At 37.7% G+C, this 21,691-nt stretch overlaps 1 protein-coding gene across 1 annotated transcript in view; it reads right to left on the bottom strand.

Annotated features, from left to right (window-relative positions):
• Positions 1 to 19,149, bottom strand: part of CLVS1 (clavesin 1) — a 191,741-nt gene extending 172,592 nt beyond the window's left edge. The window contains exon 1 of the mRNA XM_036744062.1: positions 18,531 to 19,149. Within this exon, the coding sequence (XP_036599957.1) occupies positions 18,531 to 18,985 (455 nt within the window). The 5' untranslated portion in view covers positions 18,986 to 19,149. The remainder of the gene's footprint in view (positions 1 to 18,530) is intronic.
• Positions 19,150 to 21,691: the final 2,542 nt, after the last annotated feature.

Here is a 21,691-nt window from a genome sequence, read left to right as displayed (position 1 = left end):
AGAGCTCAGAATCATCCAATATCATTATAATTATTGCTAATGGAAGCATAATTCTGTCTCCAACATAGTGCACCTTTCACCAAAGCCTGAGAACATTGTGTAGAGAACATCCTAATTTGACATTTCATTACATTAATTATCCTCATCATATCTTTCTGAATTAGTCAGTCAGTCAATAACATTTGTCAAATGTCTTCTGTGAATAGAATACACTTACAGGAACTATGGGGGGTTAACAAGGGACTGGAGACACAGTCTGCTACGAGGGATTTTACAATTTTCTGGGAAAAGAGATATCAAACATTAAAACACAAATAACAGAATCATGTAAACATACATGATGCAATCATCATCATCAAAGCTAGTTTTATATAGTGCTAAGGTCTGCAAAACATTTCACAAATAGTATCTCATTTTATCCTCATTAAAACCCCTAGGAAGCAGATGCCGTTATTATCCCTATTTTACAAATGAGGGAGCTGAAACAGAGATTAAGTTTCCAGGGCAACATTTGAACTCAGATCCTCTGAACTCCAGGTTCCTTGCTCTACCTAATGTGACACCTAGGTGTCTTATGGCATAAATAGAGGACATAAGAAGAAAGATGCAATCTGCTGTAACAACAATGCTGCTAGCAGCTGCTGTGGAGGTGTAAGGCCAGTAACACCAGCACACAGGAGGGCTACTAGCACAGGTTCTTTGATCTACTTTTCTAAGGAAAGCAACTTTAAGGGGTTAACAATCTCACTTTAGTTAAACATACATATATCATTCACTAAGTTCAGGGGGGATAAAGCCAGCACCCTGAACTTCAGAGAAAACACAAACAGAAATTACAAGCAGAAATTATATAGAGCAAAATAACATAAATCAGCCAACAGGCTTCTAGCTGTCTGTCTAAGATATTACATACATAGTTACCAGAGAGAGAAGCACTAACATCTGGGTTTTCAAAGCTGGGGGCCTCCTTAATGGCTACTCAGAGTCTCCACGCCAATACTCTTCTAATAAGTGAGCCCCAAGCAAAATTTTCACTAGAGAAACAAGATCTTCACTTGGTTCTTGAAACAATATCATCTGTTTTGGAGCAGGCTGCATATAAACACTTCTTCAGAGTCAGAGCACTTCATACCACTTGAGGGTTTCATACTCTCATGACTTAACTAGCAAAAGGGTATGGGCCTTCCTACAAACAAAGGCAAGACAAAATCAAAGGCGCTTGATTGCCTTAGTGCTGAGAATCACTCCAAAACAAAAGACAACAAAAAGTCCCACTTTGCTTGCCATTACATCTGCATCCAGAGAAAAGACTGAGAAATATATATATATATGTGTATAGGGAGAGAGCGAGAGTGAATGATTTTATACACACACACCAACACACACAAATGCACATACATGTGTGAATGTATGTGTGTAATGATAGCCATCTTTAGGATGGGGGAGAAAGAAAAAAAAGAAATTAAATAATAATTTTATTATATATTTAAAAGGAATAGCAAGTTTACATAATTATTTATAGTTTCATGTGCAACCATATTTTTTATTATACTGTGTTGTGAAAATGCTTGTTTTATTCATAAGTTTAAAATGTATTTTTCAAAAAGGAAAAGGCCAGGAGTTGTCATGTAATGAAAATAAGAGTACCATGGCATCCATGAAATATTAAAAGGCCCTGAGGAAAGTACCCCTTGCACTTGGAAACTTCTTATAGAAGGACTTGAACCAGAATCCCATAAAGTGGGAAGGCATATAGGTTTCAAGCTACACTGGTGGAGATACAGTCTGTCTATATCTGTAAGACAATGGGTACATTGATATATGAAACTCCATATGACCAGTGAAAGTTATTTACACTTGCAAGGGGAATTTCGGGTGATTGCATGACTAAAGTGAGATGCGTCAGAGAAAAGTTCAAGGACATTTTAAAGGATGAAAATGAAAAGGACTCTAGACAGGAGGAATGATTCATGTGGTAGGTCATAGGTGGTAGCCAGAATGTTATATGAAAGAATAGAAAAGAGTTTTGCCTTAGGTAGTGCATCATGGGATTAAAGTAGAAAATAAAGAAGTGACATATAGATAGTGAAAAGCTGGTGTCTTTAAGGATCCTTGCACATGCTGTTCTTTCCCCTCTCTGTCTTTGCTCATCTTTCCATTGAGAGAAAGGGTGATTGTCAGAGGAGGCAGAGCTCAGGAGAGAGGTTTTATGGCAACAGAACTCTGGAGAGGAGGATATGTATACATCACTGAAAGTCCCTGAAGTGAGATGCGATGATTGTGATCACTGCATGGAGGAAGCATGCCCCCTATGTGTCCACACTTTGGGGAAAGCCCATTGGCCCCATGCTAGTTATGTTGCTGTTGCTTTGGGCTGTTCTTTGTTTCATATATGAAAAGCATCTTCCTCACTGGATTATAAACTCCTTGAGGCCAGGCATTATGCTTTACCCTTCTTCTGTATCCCCATTAGTGTCTTATACCTTTCAGGGAACATAGTAAGTCTCACTAAAGTGCCTGTTGATTTAATACTTAAGTGAAATTAGCATGGCAGGCCTTGAAAGAAGAACAATGGTCTTTGGTCTTTCATTTGAGCCATGGTTCCAAGCTTACTAGCTGTGTGACTTTAGGCAAGTCTCTTCATCTCTGAGTTTGATTTTTGTCATCTGTAAACTGAAAATAATAACACTTGTACTTCTACCTCTCAGAGTTGTGAAAAAATGCACTTTGTAAACTTTAAAACCAAGAGTGTGCTGGTAAATATTTAACAGACTCCCTCCACCCTGCAAAAAATATTCCTGGCATATTTTTAAGTGCAATCTGAATTATCCATATTTTCCCCATCATTTTCTGAGGTCTCGACAATCAACAAAACAGGAAATCAAGCTCTGATTTGTAGCCTTTGCCTATTTCCTATGTGGAAGTGCTCACACTGGAAGATTTGAGCTGGCTCTAGCACATTTCAGCTTAAAACTTTTTAAAAATGTAAGTCCTGGGGCAGCTAGGTGGTGCAGTGAGTAGAGCACTGGCCCTGCAGTCAGGAGGACCTGAGCTCAAATCCGGCCTCAGACACTTGACACACTTACTAGCTGTGTGACCTTGGGCAAGTCACTTAACCCCAATTGCCCTGCAAAAAAACAAAAGCAGAAAAAATTTAAGCCCTTGCTATTAATATAAGCAGAGTAAGACAACTCCTATTTTCTTAAGTGATGTTGAGCACTCTCTAGGGGCCGGAATTTGGAGAAAGTCCTGATGTAAGTACACAGCTCTCTTAGTATAGGCTTCAGAGGGAGAAACTATTCCATCTAAAACACAGGTGGCAATACTAAGGGGCAGAATTGCTCCCAATTGCTTAAGATCTGGTTCATAAGTGAAATCAAGAATAGAAGCCAGCTGGCTTTTTTTGTTCATTGGCCTGCCCACCTATGTGTTGCAGTGGATGACGCTCCAGGCCTGTAGTCAGAAAGACCTGAATTCAAATCTGGCCTCAGATGCTTACTAGCTGTGTGACCCTAGTCAAGTCACTTAACCCTGTTTGCCTCAGTTCCTCATCTGTAAAATGAACTGAAGAAGGAAGTTGTAAACCACTCCAGTATCTTTGCCAAGAATACCCCCAAATGGGTCATAAAGAGTCAGACACGACTGAAAAATGACTAAACAGCAACCTGTCCACTACTGAACTGCTTAGAGTTACAACTACTGAGCATAAATGCTGAGATAATACTACATTACAATGGCGATTAGAATACTGATTGTGCCAAAATCCAAAATAAACATGCATATATGCTTGACACACTTAACGTATTTATCTTGATCTTGAAATATCAGGATCTCAAATCAGTCTACATATTTTGAGATGAAACTTTGTATAATAAATAGAAGTACTCCTTTTTTTGAACATAGGGGAAAAATAAAATAAAAAAACTTAGAGCTTCTGTCACATTATGGCTGGCTTCTATTTTTTCCTATTTTTTCCTGTTTTGTACATTTCGTTAAATGCTTACATATACATGCAAATATATATATATATATATATATATATATATATATATATATATAGTCACATGAAATCAGATACCCTCATGTTTTGATTAATTAATAGAGGGATTGGTATCACAACACAATACAGTTCCATTGATAGGATGAAGTGGCCTGCCCCCTCAGAAAGTCCCATGAAAAGGTATTTCCTAACATCTCCAGAAGGCTGTGAGATAAGGTGCACAGACTGTGGTCACATCTTGGAGAAAGCATGGACGTTCACTTTTACTCAACTCTTAGAATGTTAGTGCCTGGAGCTAACCCCATTTGACAAGTGCTAGTTAAGTTTCTTTGGGTTTCCTAACAAAACAGTAATAGCTCATTGATCTGGCAATGTCAACCATCCAGAAGATGATGGTATGAAGATAGGCTGGGGTGGGGTCGGGGGACCTAACCAGAGTAGAAATAGAAAGGACGTCTAAGCAATGTTCCCTCTGAATTTTTTAAAAGTTGTGAGCCAATGATTATGTAGCATTACCTGACATTCATGCTTCACGAGCAAGAAATCATAAAGACAGGGCATATATGTGCCTCAGGTTTGCTGCTGTAATCAAAATTTCAAAGGAAGTTAAGCTGACATCCAGCCAGTGATAGAAATAATCATTATTGTGCCACATGGTAATCAGGCATAAATAGTATGTGATTCACATAAATGACTGTACTGTAATTAGTAATACTTTTACACAGTCAAACCAAATTCTTAGTTTTCTCCTCTCACTTTTTAGTGTTTGAACATCTATAATCACTGTCAATGTGGACAAGGTTCCCCAATACCAAGTACACTTTAATCATCATCATTACTAAATGCATGAACACACACTGACATTCACACATGTTCAGAGACAAAGGTCCTGGGTCTCACTCCCCAACATCTGGGGTTCCCTGGCCCCTGATCCACCCACACCCCTGTCACAGGGCTTGAGGTTCCTGTATTCCGTACACATATCCTTAGCAGGCCTCTCCTACGTCTCCCCCAGCTTCCTGGCCCACTGCACCCGAAGCAAAATTTCCTTGCTTATTGCTCTTTGGCTCTTGGTCCCAGAGGGCTTTGAAGCAAGAGATATGCTGGATCATGAGACTCAAATGAGTCAATGCATGAAAAGTGCTTTGGAAATTTAAAAACACTCTTTTGATTGCCCTGTTATGGGGGCAGGAGAAAAAACTTGACATATTATTCTGTGAATGATAAAGAGGGGAGAAACAGACTCAGGGACACTGACAAAGAGGACTGGAGATGACATATTAAAACTGCCTTTGAATTCAATGTATCTGGGAATTTGGGGAAAGAAGAACGACAGGAGAAAATTTTGTTGCTGTTCAGTAAGTTTTCAGTTATGTCCAACTCTTTGTGACCCTGTTTTGGGAGTTTTCTTTGCAAAGATACTGGAGTGGTTTGCCATTTCCTTATCCAGCTCATTTTACAGATGAAGAAACTGAGGCAACAGAGCTAAGTGACTTGCCCAGGGTCACATAGCTACTAAGTGTCTGAAGCCAGATTTGAACTCAGGAAGATAACAGTCTTCTTGACTCCATGCCCAGTGCGCTATCCACTGTACCACCTAGCTGCCCCTGAAAAAAAAAGTTTATATTTGGTTTAAAGGATAGGGAAGGGAGATGGCTGAGGCAACCTTAAGTGACTTTGAATAAAATAACATGTTTACTTTTAAACTCAGCATTCCTATAGCATGATTTTGAGAAGTCAGAAAAGGTCCCTAGGCCCCTTCTACTTAACTCCCTACCCCAATTTTACCACATATTTCTAGTGCCTTCAACTGAACAGCATATAAGAAATAGAATATTTCAGATAACATTGAATTAAAGTCTACAAATAGAGATTGTTTTTAAAAAAGCAAGTAGTGGGGGAAGTGGTACATTGGTGAGTTTGGGTCAAAGTGCAAACCTGATCCTTTGTTATTTTGTGAACAAAATGGGATTAGAAAGAAGGCAAGCCTTGGACAACTGTGGCAAACAGAGCATGAAGGGAGGCTGGAAACACAAAAGACAAACTTTAGCAACTTTACAATTTCACAATTGGTTGTACCACATGATCTCTGAGCTCCCTTCCATTTCTAATAATCTAAGAATTTTTAAATCTCAATGCTGGCTTGGCCCTGCTGATTTGCACATTCACAATTCTAGATGATATGCCAAAGTTCTGAGTGACCTTTCTCACTTTAGCAGGAGTTGGAGTTTGGAGCTGTCAAATTAGCTAGAATCATCATGATATCCAAGACCTAAAGTTTATTTGAATTACTAATGGAAAGTAGAATTTACAGCATTTGACTCATATTGATTCTTATTTTCAGATGCAATTCTAACAAGCTGGTCAGGACTGACAGAGGCTGGCTTACCATTAAAATAAGAAGTGGTAACTTGGTAGCTGCTTACCTTTGTAAAAGTTTAAAAATGAGCGTAAAACCTTAAAAACAAACCAGTGGTTTGGGGCCATTTAGTGCAGGGAAAAATAGCCCTTATGTGCCTGATTTCCACTGATGTTTACAATAATGAATGTATCATCACAGAATGTTTAGAATATGTTTAAGAAAGAAAAGAAACATGCCAGACATGTTCGGACAAATTGATCATCAGATATAAAGTTGGAAGGAACCTTAGAGGTGATCAAGTCCAACCTTCTCATTTTACAAAAGAAGAAACTGAGGCTCAGGGACGTTAATACTTTTCCAGTCACACAGCTAGAAAATAACCGTTGAAACAGGATTTGAACCTTGATCTTCCTGAATCTGAGTCCAGCGCTTTTTCCACTGCGACAGTACTCTGCCTCAACTCTTATGTTTTAGCAAGATTTCTATCCAACAGAGTTAAAACGAAGAAGAAGATAAAGAAGATGAAGAAGATGAAGAAGAAGAAGAAGAAGAAGAAGAAGAAGAAGAAGAAGAGAAGAAGAAGAAGAAGAAGAAGAAGAAGAAGAAGAAGAAGAAGAAGAAGAAGAAGAAGAAGAAGAAGAAGAAGAAGAAGAAGAAGAAGGAGAAGGAGGAGGAGGAGGAGGAGAAGGAGGAGGAGGAGGAGGAGGAGGAGGAGGAGGAGGAGGAGGAGGAGGAGAACAATAACAACAGCAACAGCAGCAGCAGCAACAATAACAACAACTCCTAGAACTTTAGCTCTAGTTACAAAGAAAATTCAAATACTGAGAACACTCCATGCCCCAACAATGCTAAATAAATGAGATATGAGGGTTGTCTTTTGGGTTTTTTTTAGCAATTCCACTGTTCAAAGTCATTCTTTATCTTCTATTTAGTCTGAAATTCCCAAAGGATGATTTATTTCCTAGGATCAAAACTTTGAATTTTGAGGGACCCTAGATATCCTAGCAACACTGAATAAAATGAAGGTTCTTTATAGCAAATCTGACCTTCTTCCTCCACAGTGCCCAGAGTCATAGCCTCATAGAATCTCTGAGATAGAAAGTACTTAGGGGTCATCTAGTACAACCAGCATTTGAATAGGAAATATCACAGAGAAGTATCCAACCAGTTTCTCCAGTGAAAGAGAACAGACAGCTCTTTTAAGAAGTTCTTTCTTATAACAAATTGAAATCTACTTTTCTTAACAGGAATTTATTAAACGCTGAATGATGCTGCGGTCCAGAAAAATCCAAGTGGTTCTTAAAAACTGAAAATTAAAGGTCATAGGCTTTGCAGACTATATTAGTTCCTCTTATTACCTCTAGTAGACATATGGAGAAGTAAGTGTTTGAGATAAATCTGAATGGTACAGTACCTCTCACAGATGCTGACTGCTAGTCCCTTACCATAGTAGTTATCATTTGGGATTCCAAAGAAATATCAGACGTGGCATCTGCCCTCCTTGGATTTACTACCTCATAAAACTAACTACATAAAACAGAGGATAAGAGAAAATAGAATTATGGGATATACTTCTATTTATCACTTCTTTCTGTAGATGCAGATAGTGTCTTTCACTTATGTCCTTTATTTTTAATTTTTGTGTATATCATAATCAAAAAGACTTACTCAAAGTCATTCTTAAAACAATATTGCTGTTACTGTATACAATGTTTTCTTGGTTCTACTCACTTAGCTCTTCACCATTTTGCGCAAGTCTTTCCATTCTTTTTCTAAGATCATCGAGCTCATTATTTCTTATAGCATCGTACTATCCCATCACAACCATACACCACAACTTGTTCATCTACTCCCCAGCTGATGGGGATCCCTGCAATTTCCAATTCTTTATTACCACAAAGAGAGAATAATTTTACGTATATATGTATATGTATTTGTATATGTATAGGTATATATGTGGTAGGGAGGAGGGAAGAAAAAAAAGGAAAACATTTACATGATAAGTTTATTGTATATTTGGAGGGAATAGCAAGATGTACATGGTAGATCTGCAGTTTCATGGGCAATCATCTTTTTATTGTACTGAGTTATGGAAATGCTTGTTTTGTTCTGTGAATTGAAAACAAAATACATTAATAATAAATAAAATAAAATCTGTAAGTCTTACAGAGTTCAGACTAAAGAGATATTAGAGCACACTAGTATATTTGGAAAAGGATTTCTGGTAGGGACTGATCTGAGCCTTTAAAGATGGGATACAGTTTGAAAAGGCAGAGAAGAAAGAAGAGGATATCTGGGAGGAAGTATAGTGTTGTGGAAACCTCATTGGTCCCGAAAGTAAAGAAAAATCTAAATTCTAATCCTGGCTTTGCTACTAACTTGAGCAAATCATGTACCTCTTTGGGCTTCAGTTTTCTGATCTGTAAATTGTTCAGAAAAGGATTAAGTAATCTCTATGGTCTGTTTTAGCTCTATGGAGGAAAGGAAATAATAGTATAAGCAATGGCGAAAGGATAGTAATTCATTTAGGCAAATATTTATTAAGCACCTACTGTGCGCAAAATGCTAAAGGAAAAAATAGGTGAAGAATGAAGGGTAAAACTGGGAGACTGGGCAGACTGAGCACTCCAAGTGAATAAGTATCATGGGATCAAATATAGAGGGCCTCTGATAGTTAAATGAAGAGTTTGAACCTGGTTCAAATGCATTGTAGATTCCTGAGCATGCCAATTATAACACATATGCACTCGCAGAGTAGGCTGTACCTACCCCAACAGAATATTTGAGCAGCAATCCAATAAGAGTGACAATTGGAGGTTCCTTTAAGAGAAACGAAACTGGAACAGGAAACTAGGAGACTTGGGAGGCAGAAGGTGCCATTTGATTTGAGAAAAATATTGAGAAGTGGGGGTGGGGGGGAGCTAAATGTGTGGTGATGAAGGGAGGAGTAACATGAGAAGCTGAAGGAGAAAGTATGAGAAAGAAACAACACATCCCTTTAAAACCTTCACAACAGAATTTACTGGCTTTTTATTTTCCCGTCTGACGTTGCTGTTGGTAGAATCATAGCAATAACTTCTACTACTTTCGAGTATACTCAAATAAATGGTTTCTGAGCTTGATTTACAGCCTTAGCCAAGTGGTGGCATTTAATCACTCTCAGCAGCTGTTTAAAGTTCCATATATCATTGAACAAGAGCGATTATCTCCAAAACATATTTAAAGGGGAGAAAAGCTGTTGAGTGGTTACAGAACAGAAGGGCATGGGACCGGAGTTCAGGTTGGAATCAGGCCATTTGTTGGATCTGTGATTTGCTTCTCTAAGATGATTGGTCCCTGATTAAAATGGGTCAAATGCAAAGCTTGCCCCCCTCATTGCTGACAGAATGAATGTCCCAGAAGCACTTTAAAACTTCACAGTAAAAAGGCCTCCAGACATGCCATGTGTTCGTTATTCACTATGTAAGCTATGCCCATTATAGGCATGTTGAACATGACTTACAAGCAATTGCATCATTAAGAATGACTGTACTATTTGTACATGTTTTTCAGTCACTGGTTTCCTAACTAGGCGCAAATCCTGTTCTTAGATTACAGCAGAACCCTGACGGAATTGAAACCAAGTTAACTGAGAGCCTAGCCTCACTTTCCCTACTATATTTAGGACCCTTGTCCCGAGAGTAAGTTATTCTTGTTGCCATGAGTCTCTGTTAATCAAAGATGTTCTTATCTTCCAAAGTAGCAAATGCTTTGTATTTAAACCTTTTGGGATTATAAGTGTGAATTTATGAGTAGTAGCTGGCATGAAAATTGATGCGATAAACAAAGGCATGCTTTCTTCTCTTCTGCCTTTTCCATGATGTTTGTACATGTCATATGACATCTGACTTCTTCCTGAGCTATAGCCAAAAACAACAGTTAGGCCGGAATTCACCACAGACAACTTTCGGGGGATCTCCGGAGTCTCCTAAGACCTTCACAGCTTTGTCTTATTATTCAAACTCAAGGGGAGTTAGCTTGCAAAAGAGAAGCTTTTAAAGATCTGAACTCAACTTGAAGACGTTGACAGTGGAGAGAGCATAGCTTTGGACTAAGGGGATTCCAAATATGAGTGGCAAAGTGTTTCTGGGAAGGGAGTTTGGGAGGAAAAATGCATCAAACTTTTGGGTTAACCCATGGGGAAAGGTTCACTTCCATTCAGTAAGTCTGGGATGTAATGAGATAGGCACATCCAGAATCATCCTAAATTGGTCCTTTCATCAATATGTAATTGCTTGTTTTGAATAAATATATAATAGAACTCAAAGTTATTTAGAAAATCTTCCTAGTTTAGGCTTTTTTACCCTTTATTTCTAAAATACTTTGATAATTGCATTTCAATATAACTGTTTTCTTTCTATTTTACTTCATGAATTTAAAAACATTCTGGGAAGGTGTTCATAGGAAATAAATCATCCTTTTGGAATTTCAGACTAAAAAGAAGATAAAGAATGACTTGCTGTTCCTCTTATACAGCATCCTTTCTCCTACCTCTTTGTCTTTGCACAGGCTGTACCCCATGTCTGGAAAATACCCTCTCCTCAATTTCACCTCTTAGAATTGTTAGCTTCCTCCAAAGCTCAAGCCAAGTGCCACATACCATATGAGATCTTTCTTGACCTTCAGCTACTAGAGACTTAATCTGATGCACTTATTTTGAAAATATTTCATATTTTCCTGTGTACATATTGTCTTCCTCCAAATAGAATGTAAGCTCCTTGACAGCAGAAGCTATTTTTTTTGTCTTTGTAACCTGAGAGCCTAGAATGGGGCCTGGCATATAAAAGAAACTTACTAAGTGCTGTTTAAATGAATGAGGGTGAAAGTATCAAAATAACATCATTGTGTTTAAAATTAAGAAGGAAGGGTGACAAACCCAATATTGGACTAGATAATTTTTGACATCCCTTTCAACTCTGAGATTCTATGATTCTATGTCCCAGCAGGTTATATTCCTAAAATCTCTGTGAAAACAATAATCATATTCATTTAGTCAAATATTGTTACTATTCAACTATTCAACTTTTTAATCAAATATTTCTAGAAATTATTAAGACATATAGCTTGGCAATGATTTGTCAGTCTTTGGCCATAAACGGATTTTGGATATAGTGATATTTGTGGTCATGGGATTGGACCTAATGGTCCATACCATTTTCTAAAGTCTCAGTATGGTTGACATAGGTCAGTCAACAATTATTTATTAAGGTCTCACTCTGTGCCAGGCATTGTACTAAGTACTAGAAGGAAAAGGAGAACCAAAAACAGCCCCTGTCCTCTTAGAATTTACATTCTAATAGGGGATACAACATGTAAACAAGTAGGCACAAATACAGTAAGGCAGAGTTGATGGAAGGTAACCTTAGAGAGGAAAGTTCTAGCAGTATAGGAGACCAGTACAGGATGGATTATTTATACCTGTCTCAGAGGCCAATCCATGCACACTTAATACCTCAATGGTATAAAAAACCTATTCTCTGATATGTTCCATTACAGCCTTTCCAGCTGTTATACTTCATGATAAACTTGGTAACAAGCAAAGTCTGATGCCTGACTCCTTGCAGGGTACAATTGTGTGTCTCATTTTAGGGGAATAGAAATTAGTAAAAAGTAATTCTCTGGACCTCTCCCCATAACCTTAATATGAATAACCATTCCATTTGGGGGGTTACCTGAACAAAGCTCACCTGCTTTCCACCCTGTTCCCTACATTGATTCATCAGAAATTTGTCCACTTTTATGTTATGGAGTCTTGTATGGAAAATAGCAGAATTCAAAATGAAGACCAGGTCCATTTGTGGTCATAAAGGTTTTGCTGATTGTCTATGCTTTTCTCAAAGCCAACAAAACAAAACAAAATGAAACAAAAGCGAACAACCCTCTCTAAATCTTAGCAAATTAAAACTAAGCAAACATATGAAAGCTAGATGCTACTGAGGCAGATCTCCTCCACCATAAAGTTTTAACCAGAAGAAATAATCTTTTACTCCCATTTCCCATCAGCAAATTATCTTCAGTATTATTGATAGTATTGTAATGGTACCTTTGCAAAGGGAGCTACAGATCAGTAGCTAGGATGGGAATTTGAGAGCAGAGCTATTTCTAATCTGTCAGTTGATTACCACATAACGCAGTGTGACCAGAATCATTTGAAGCCTTCACAAAATGTTCCCTCCTGGGTGGGTGGATAATTCGCTTATTCCAAAGGAGTAAAAATGCTCATCTGACTTAAGGTTGTGTTCTATTTTAAAAAGTTAATGTGACAATGTTTACAATGATAGCAGTAATCTACAATGATAACTATAATTTGCAGTTATGTAGAACTTTGACTAAAAGGAACTCAAATCCCTTATTTAAATGTCCATCTCTCCATTACATTTTGAAGGCCACAAGGGAATAAAGTTGAAATGTCATTTCTCATTTTTTCCTCCAGAGGAGATTGAAATTACTTCACCATATTTTAGCAGACTTTCTTGACAGGCATGTGGCTACTGATGAACCATCCTGCTTTCTTATTCCTCCTACTGAAATCATACCCTGAACCATCTTGCTTTCTTATTCCTCCCACTGAAATGATCTGACACTTTCTCCTTCCTTTTCCTCTCTCTTTTAGAGAAAGTCTGGATAAGCCCACAGATTTGCCTGAGCCATCCTCCAGGGAGCATCTCGATCCCTGTTGCTCTCTTCAGGGCAGTCTGAATCACATTAAAAATGCAATGAGGAATTGATATATGCCTCACAACTATGTAACACAGAGCTAAGATGCATAAATGCCATAGTTCTAGAACCTGGACAGGAGAACATTCTGGAATTTCCAAGGCCCCAGAACCAATCGCTGCAGTTGTTTGGGTCAGGTTCAAGATAAGTTTGGGAAGTTCTTAGATGGGCTTCTTTGAGACCAGAATACCTCTGTTGTGTAGAGAATATATTAGAACAATATTTCTTAGCCTATGGTCTAGGAACATATTTTAAAACATTTCAATAGCTATGTTTCAATATATTTGGATTCCTTTTCAATAACATGTACTTTATTTTATTTATTTAAAAGCATTATCTGAAAAAGACTTCACCAGACTTCCAAAGGAGTCTGTGATACACAAAAAGATTAAGAAACCCTTTTCTGTATAATCCTCAGAGATTTGCAATGACTTCACTAGGCTCCTAAGGACACTAGTTCATGAGAACTGCCTAAAAGATCCTAACAGAAACCACATAGACATAAGAAACTGCCTTGCTTCCTAAGGAACCCTGAACCTGAAGGAGCAGATCAATCTCACCAAAGACACCTTGAAGAAGACCTAGAGTAGGGTAGACCTTAAATCACAGTTAGTGGCTCTTCTACCTCTGTAATTTCTTTTGACTGATCACTACATCTCAGAATTGGAGTAGTCTTCAGATGCCAACAAGTCCAATCTACTTGACCCAGAGTCTCCTTTATCAATTAACTGGCAGGTGATCATCCACACTCTACTTGAAGACGTCCAGGGAAGAGAAACTTATTTCATTATTAAGAGTTATTTCATGAAATCTTGAGGCAGTCCTCATGTTGACTGTTTTTTTATTGTAGTTAAACACTTGTTGGATTGGATTGGATTGAAATGATAGCATTTTAGAACTGAGAAGGAGCATAGAGACTGCCTAGTCCTAAACTGTGCAGTATTTCTTTTCTATGAAATAAAAAAAGACTAGCTTAAAAATGTTAGCAAAAATTTGTCATATTGTGCCATGTTGCATAACTTATTTCCTATTCTAAAGTTTTGCTGTATTGCTACCTATTATTTTACTAAAGTAACATAATAGAAGAGAACAAATGACATGAAATAGAGATTAGGTAATTAAAACGGTTTTCACTATTCTCCAGGACCTGAAAATTGACAATTCATATTTATGTGTGCCTTTGATGGTAGTAAATCATTGCTAGTTTTATTGCTGAGCAAAATAAAAAGACTGTTACAGAATATTCTTGTTGGCTACACAAAGGTAATTCAACTGTTTAAAATGCTAAGTGAAAGAACTAAGATTTAGTATTGTAGAATTATAGACACGGAATTTGTGAAATCTTTAAAGTCCTTTACTGAATTGATTCAATTTGGAGATAGAAAGGACCTCAGAGTTCATCTAATCTAGCCTCCTCATTTTATAAATGGGGAAACTAAGTCCCAGAGGGGTTAAGAGACTTGCTTACTATTTTCATACCTGGCTTGTTTCAAAGCCTGCTCGGTGCTTTTCCTGCTTCTAGTTCCTTTCATGCTACTGGTTCTCTTTGGTCCCAGAGAGCAGAACTTGGAACCATGGAGTAGAAGTTGCAAAGAGACAAATTTAAACTTGATGTCAGAAAATACTTCCTAACAATTAGAACTTTCCATAAGTGGGATGCACTTCTTGGGGAGGTGGAGGTCTCTAAGCAAAGGATAGAGGACCCACTTAGGCATATTTCAGTCAGGCTTTGGGGAGGTATAGATTGGAGCATATGGCCACTGAGGTCCCTTCTAGCTCTAAAATTCTCCCTCACTCAAATCAGTCAATTGCAAGTCATGTCTTGATAACAGAATGGGCCAATAATTTGTAGATGCCAGCACTACTGAGGATTCATATGTTTTGGTTCTTGATTGGCCTGAGACCATTCTCAGTATGTCACACCAATTGAGTTTGAATATCAATTTAAAGATGTTTCTTCCAGTTCTATCTTCTTTGGAGATAGAGAACACTGGATCAGTTCCTTTCTTATAATAACTCTTTACATACTTGAAGGTAGTAATTAAGTTGCTCATTAGCCTTCTTTTTTCCATACTAAATTACCCTTCCTCTCTTTTCTTTCTGTTAAAGACCCTATTTTATTTAAAGATCTTATTTTCCAACCTGTTCATTATTCCCATTGCTTTTCTCTGATCCTCCTCCAATTTCTCCACATCTCTTTTCAAATAGGAGTATAGAATTGTTCACAATGCTATCATGGAGGCCTGGTCAGTGAAAAGTTAAAAGCTATATATTGCAACTATCGTTTTTTTGCAGGGGGAAGGCAAGAGAATTGGGGTTAAGGGACTTGCTCAAGGTCACACAGCTAGTAAGTGTCAAGTGTCTGAGGCTGGATTTGAACTCAGGTCCTCCTGACTCCAAGGCTGGTGCTCTACTCGCTGTACCACCTGGCTGCCTCTACCACTCATCAAAAGACTCATTTCCAGCCTCAAGGGACCCTGACATAATGTGTGGCTATGAGACACACAGTACATGTTGATACTTTATTTTCCACAGTTTCTTGGATACCTCAAAGAACTTTTTTAGTCTTTGTATAGTAACTCAATTACATTGTAGTTTACAAGTAAAGAAACTAAGACTAGTTGATTTACCAGTGTCTCCTAAACAGGGTCGGGCTAACCCAGAGACTAATTGTAGACTTTCCATACTATGTGTGGGATAGCCTGAATTTTTTTTCCATTTTTTTAGGTAATTTGGGGGTATTGGCAAGAATCTGTTGCCTCTAGGAATTATACTCCTAGATAAGCATGAGCAGAATCCTTCCAGAGTGATATATAGAGTTCGGTTCTGCCATGGTCCATCACTGATCACACCAGAAATAATAGATCTATGATTCCTTATTTGTTGTTAAGAGTCCCTACTTCAACCAAAAGACCTTGGGTCCTGGGGACAAAGCAATAACCAATAGATGATATTTGAATAAGGCAGCTCCAAATTTGAATATCAGCTGTAAAAATGAGCTAGCAAATGAACAGTAACCAATGGATTTTTGCAAGGATGTCACAAAGATGAAAAGGGCTGATAGTAAAGTCTTATCATCGTCAAAAGGTTTTTTCACTTGGGGCTCCACCTAACCAGTATCAAAGAACTAAGCATCTTATTATTTATTAAATACTAGAGCTAAGTGGTAGAAATATAAACTCTGTGCCATTTCCAAAATTGCCAGTTTCATTTTGTGAGTAACTCTGTGAATGTCATTAGCTAAACTTAAATCATTTTGATGAAACAGTAGTCTGACTTTGTAATTCTGACATGGCCAGTGCAAAGAACAAGTAAATAGGAAGATGTCTATTTTGTGAAGAAGACTCGTTTCCTCTTCTGTCACAATGCAAAGGTTGCTATTTGTTTCTCCAATTCCAAAACTATTGCAATATTCACAGTCTATAGAGTGAGTTAAAGAGGCAGGGAACCCTCCCTGGGAGGCTAAGTGATCCCATCATTCAACTGCCTACACTTTCCCTTTGAGACATCTAGGCCTACATGAATAAGATTTACACAGTTTAATACATATTAATAACCATTTTAATACTCAATAAACCTTTCATGTAATACTTCCCCATCACTTCAGTCTTTAGCTCAGTGAGAACAAAATGGACTCATCACTTGGCAGGCCTTCGGAATCCTACTGAGGCTCTGTCTTTTTAGCAATAAACAAGAGTTTTGGCAGAGAACAAAAAGATATGTACAATTGGAAAAAAAAACAATATAGGGAACTAGATTTTATTCTTTATTTCTTCTTTATTAGTACCTTTGTTTTTATAGCTTTCATATCTGACCTAAGCACTGATGGGTTTTTCAATAAGTTAAGTTCCCTTTATGATCTTCCTCTTCTTCCCTCCTTCCCTCCCTCCCTCCCTCCATGCTTTTCTCTGTCTCTGTCTCCTCTCTCTGTCTTTGTCTCTATCTCTGTCTGACCATCTTTCTGTGTATGAGTATATTCTGGCTCTTTCTCTATCTCTGTTTCTCCTTACCCCCCTTTCCACTTCCCCCCTCCTCTATCCATGAAGCAGCCTCTGTGTCTCACTCTTTTAGAGAAAGGGGAAAGAAGGTCGAGGCCAAATAGCACATTTCAATTTGGAAAAACTTGCCTCATGTTGGTACAGACTCCTTATCTAGAAAATGGAAATTACAAGAGCCTAGTGACCAAAGTGTGAAAGAGACCACTTTTTAGGTATAAGTCTCAGACATTTTAAGGATCATTTGTATTATTTCCTCCCAAATTTATTCATTGTTATATCTATCAACTGGTTTTCAAAATATTCAATACTAGAAATTAAACATAGAGCCTATCACAACTCGACACAGTACCACCTTCTGAATTTATTATAAGTAAGTCACCATTTAATGATATTAAACTCATCATCTGCCTCAAATGATGGAAATTCAGGGATACTTTTATAGAATAGACTTGAATGGAGTCAGCGTGATAAGTCTTTTCATAAGCTTCCACATTTCCTTGTTTTTCATAATCCCAAATATGAAAATCCACATACCTTTCACAGCACAGAGAATGGCAAATTCTGCCAATTCAACTTTAGTTGTCTGTCCTATATGTTCTTAAGACTTTAAAAGACTTAGAAATATTTTCAGATACTGGAACATCAAAGGCTCCTTAATAATATCTGGATAATTTCCTCTTATTACTATTTTATAGCATAGAAAAAGTGGAAAGAACAATATCTACCCTAATCAAATCTACATTCCTGACCAACCTTGGGACAAATGAGTTTTTTGCCAATAAAATTCATTTCTCAGGGTAACATTATGCCTGTAGGCCAAGTATACATTTTCCTTTGGTTTCCAGGATGGGTGACAGTAAGTACCAGCCATTACCTGCTCTTGACACTGACTACTGGTTTAATATTAAGAAAAACTTGCCTGGCCTATTTTGCTGGGTCTAATGCAGTCCTTTTACAAAGCCTAGTCTTATTTCCAAAAATAGTATTGTATGAAATCTAAAACCACAGGAAACACAGATATTTGCAGATGGGACACTGAAATCATCAGAGAGAAAGCAAAGCATTGAGGGCAATTGTTTTGTTTGCCGATACTTGATTTTTAGTGACTTACTGAGCCAACTTTCACAGAAGAGAACCACTGTGTCCCTTACTTCTAGGAGGACAATCAAATTTCATTAAAATAAATGATCCACTTTGCTTAGAATGCTGCAGTAAATTAGAGAAGGGATATTAATGAAAATGAAGTCCTTTGGACAATGGAGGATTAAATTTCAAGACATCATGTCTTGGCTGCACATATGAATGTAGTTCATGGAATTTCCATTATCAGAGGACAAAATACCACAAGAGGAGATGACTGTACATATATATATTTTCAAAAAAGTAAACAAATAAAGACACTATCTACATTTACCTACTCTGATCCCAATTGGCTGCAAAGAGCAAAAGGATCTTCCTGCCATAGTGATCTCTCTTTTCCAGTACTCCAGGGAATCCATCAATCAGAGCCCGCTTGATTCCTGGGTCATCAGCCTTGAAGTTTTTGAACATGTCCAGGTTTAGTTGGCGGTACTGGAAGTACTGAGCCAGTAGTCTAAAGGCATCTGTTTGGTGAAACTTCCTGGCTCGAAGAAATCTCAAGATGAAGGCATCATCTGTACGTAAAAATCCAATGTCAGGTCTGGTGATGATCATGTCCCGGACTTGCTGAATATCCTGATGCAATATATCTGGATTTTCGTTCAGTTCCAGACGAGCTTTCTCTATAGTCTCTGGACTGAGTCCAGCTTGTAAATGGGTCATCTTTGCTGAATCTCCTCTTCCAGGGCTTAATTCCTGATATTTTAAAAGGAAAGGGACTGATCCCATTCAAGTGATAGTTTTCTGGAAGCTTGACCCATTCAGGAGCTGCTTCACTGCCAAGCTGTTTCAGAGAAAGACAACTAGAGGGTCTTTTTCTTATTCTTGGAAAGCAGTAGGACATTCAGGCCATGTATGGTGGTCTCCATCCAAAAGGGAAGCAGAATTTATGCCATCTTTCTCTACAAAACAAATCCATAAAAATTTATGACATAAATCACACCACAGAGAAGATACAAAGAAAATCTGTATGAGTGAATTTCTGAGCTCAGTTCTGAAAACTTATTCCCTTATACTGTGCTTCTGATTAAGTATTCACAGAATAAGTGCCAAATTATCTTAAAATGAGAGTATTTAGCATAATTTTGTCATTGACATCTTGCATCTATAATATGCAAGTATTTGAAATATATTTGATGAATTTATGATTACATGGAACAGTTAGCAATAGAGATGTAAGATTCAATTAGCATTAGATTGTTCTTTTATTAATTGGTCTAAGAAAGGATAAGAAAGGAGAAAAACTAATTTGCCATATGTGAGACTGTCCTTAGTCCAAAGATATGGCAGGAGAAATGGCAGGTGGCTTATAATACTTCATTTTACCAAAAAGAAATATCTCTCAGAATTATACTTCTCAAAAAGTAACAATAAAAAAACTTCACAATACAAAGAGAATCAATCTAGTGGAACAAACACTTAATTGGGTTCAGAGGACTTGGGGTGAATCCTTGCTTTATTATTTGGGATTTGTTAAAGTCTTGTGGGAAGGGGGTTGCCTCACTAATTAATAGATTCACTTTTCCTCAGGAGAGGAGTCCGAAGTATGGGGTTAGTGCTACAGGCCTTGCAGCTGAATAGGACATTGAGGTTAAGGTGGGCTTCACCAGAGGGGAGAGATAATTGTATTGATTGTTTATGGCCAATTGTGAGTCCTTTGTTTTCTACTTTTGGGGTGGATGAAACAAATGCTGTCTATACCCAGTATGCATTGCACTCAAGTGCTTGGATGAGAGCAGTGTGCTTTTACCCATATCTGTGGAGATCCAGACATGAACTAGTATTATAAGATTTCTCAAAAGAAACTGTGGGTGGGGATAAATTAAACCAAAATGATGTGATTCTTTGAAGGGCGCCCCCCCCCCCCGCCCCAGGATTAAATCTATTCTGTACAAGCCTGGAGCTCAAGTTACAAGGTCATGAGTTACATAACAACAAACATTTATCCTCTCCTAGGCATACATCCTGGAAGTTCTGAAGAACAGAAGAAACATTCAGGGTGAACAAACTGGGAAATGTAATTATGTTTCCTAATTAAAGCTTTTCTGGCTTAATGGCATCAACAGCACGAGGAAGAATTTCCATTCCCAGCCTATTTGTGACTGGTGTTTTCCGACCCTCCCAAAACTATCTCAAGAGAGGAAATTCTTTCTTCTCAGCTTGGGGCCAACTGTGATTTTTCTGAAGATAGGCAGTCCCCTCCACTATTTCCATGTTATTTTATAGTTAGGCTGAGGGGGTCTAGGGCACAATGAACATAACTAACTTAGGTTTGCTTTTTTGGCTAAAAATAATGGGGAAAAGCACTTTTATTTAGACTTGACAATGAAGAATGTCTTTGGTGATATTACATGCCATGTGCAAACTAATCATTGAATAAAGTCTTAGGTCTTAAAAACTTTGAAAAATATATAAGTTCATATATCAAGAATAATGTGGAGTTAGAGCTGCTATAAACTAGGATGTAGAGGCAATATGTGAGTGTGTGCAGATAAATTACGTTTCCCCCCACCTTCATGCTACCCCCATACTCTTGAACTGACATGCCAGTCATAGATGGGATAATTCAGACAGGACATTATCTTCTTATACCACTTGGGTGATAAATGTTTTTTTTGGTAATAGGACCTTTACCTTTCTGCCTCTGGAAGGCCCAAATAGTGTTTTAAACCTTTACTATTCCCCCATATGATTCGCTTTTATCTCTTCTCACTTAAATGTGGTCAAACTACCATGAGCCTATTTCTATTCATTTTAAAACACTCTTACATGCATTTTTATTTTATTTAATGATTGGAGGAGTTAGCATCCAGAGAAGAAGGGAAAAGGACCTTACAATATGCCTTGACAATATGCCCTCCAGATTCCCAGGGATTTCTACTTTTCCTGCCAATGTGACTTAAATAACCATCCTTGTCATCTGTGCTTATAGCTGCACCCTTAGGACCACTGTACCTTAAACCCTCCTATATGTGTTATTTCCCCCATTTAAAATAGGATTTATTTAAATTAGCTTGATTTTCTATTTGTATCCCCATCACTTAGCACAGTCTCTGGAACGTAGTAAATGTTTAATAAATGGTCTTTCATGAATATGATTCATTTGATAGCATTTATTGAATAGCCTTTTTTTTCATTCAATGATGAGAAAATTCATTCAATAGGGTTGTCCCTTGAGTATTTTCTCATGGTCCCTGAAAACCTTAGATAATGAAAAGAGTGCTTAGATGGGGAGGAAACAGATTTCTCACTCCATTGTTTAGAAAACATAAGATTTTAGACTGGAAAGGATCTTAGCGTAGCCTAGTTAAGTCTTCTAATTTTACAGATGACAAAGTTAAGGACTAGAGAAATTAAGTGGTTTACCCAGTGTCACACAGAAAGTTAGCAGCAGAGCTGGGATTTGCATGCATGACTTCTGACCCCCAAATCAAT

The sequence above is a fragment of the Trichosurus vulpecula genome, chromosome 1 (assembly GCF_011100635.1).
Source record: "Trichosurus vulpecula isolate mTriVul1 chromosome 1, mTriVul1.pri, whole genome shotgun sequence".
In the NCBI taxonomy this organism is placed as follows: domain Eukaryota; kingdom Metazoa; phylum Chordata; class Mammalia; order Diprotodontia; family Phalangeridae; genus Trichosurus; species Trichosurus vulpecula.
This window is presented reverse-complemented; position numbering and strand designations above follow the sequence as displayed.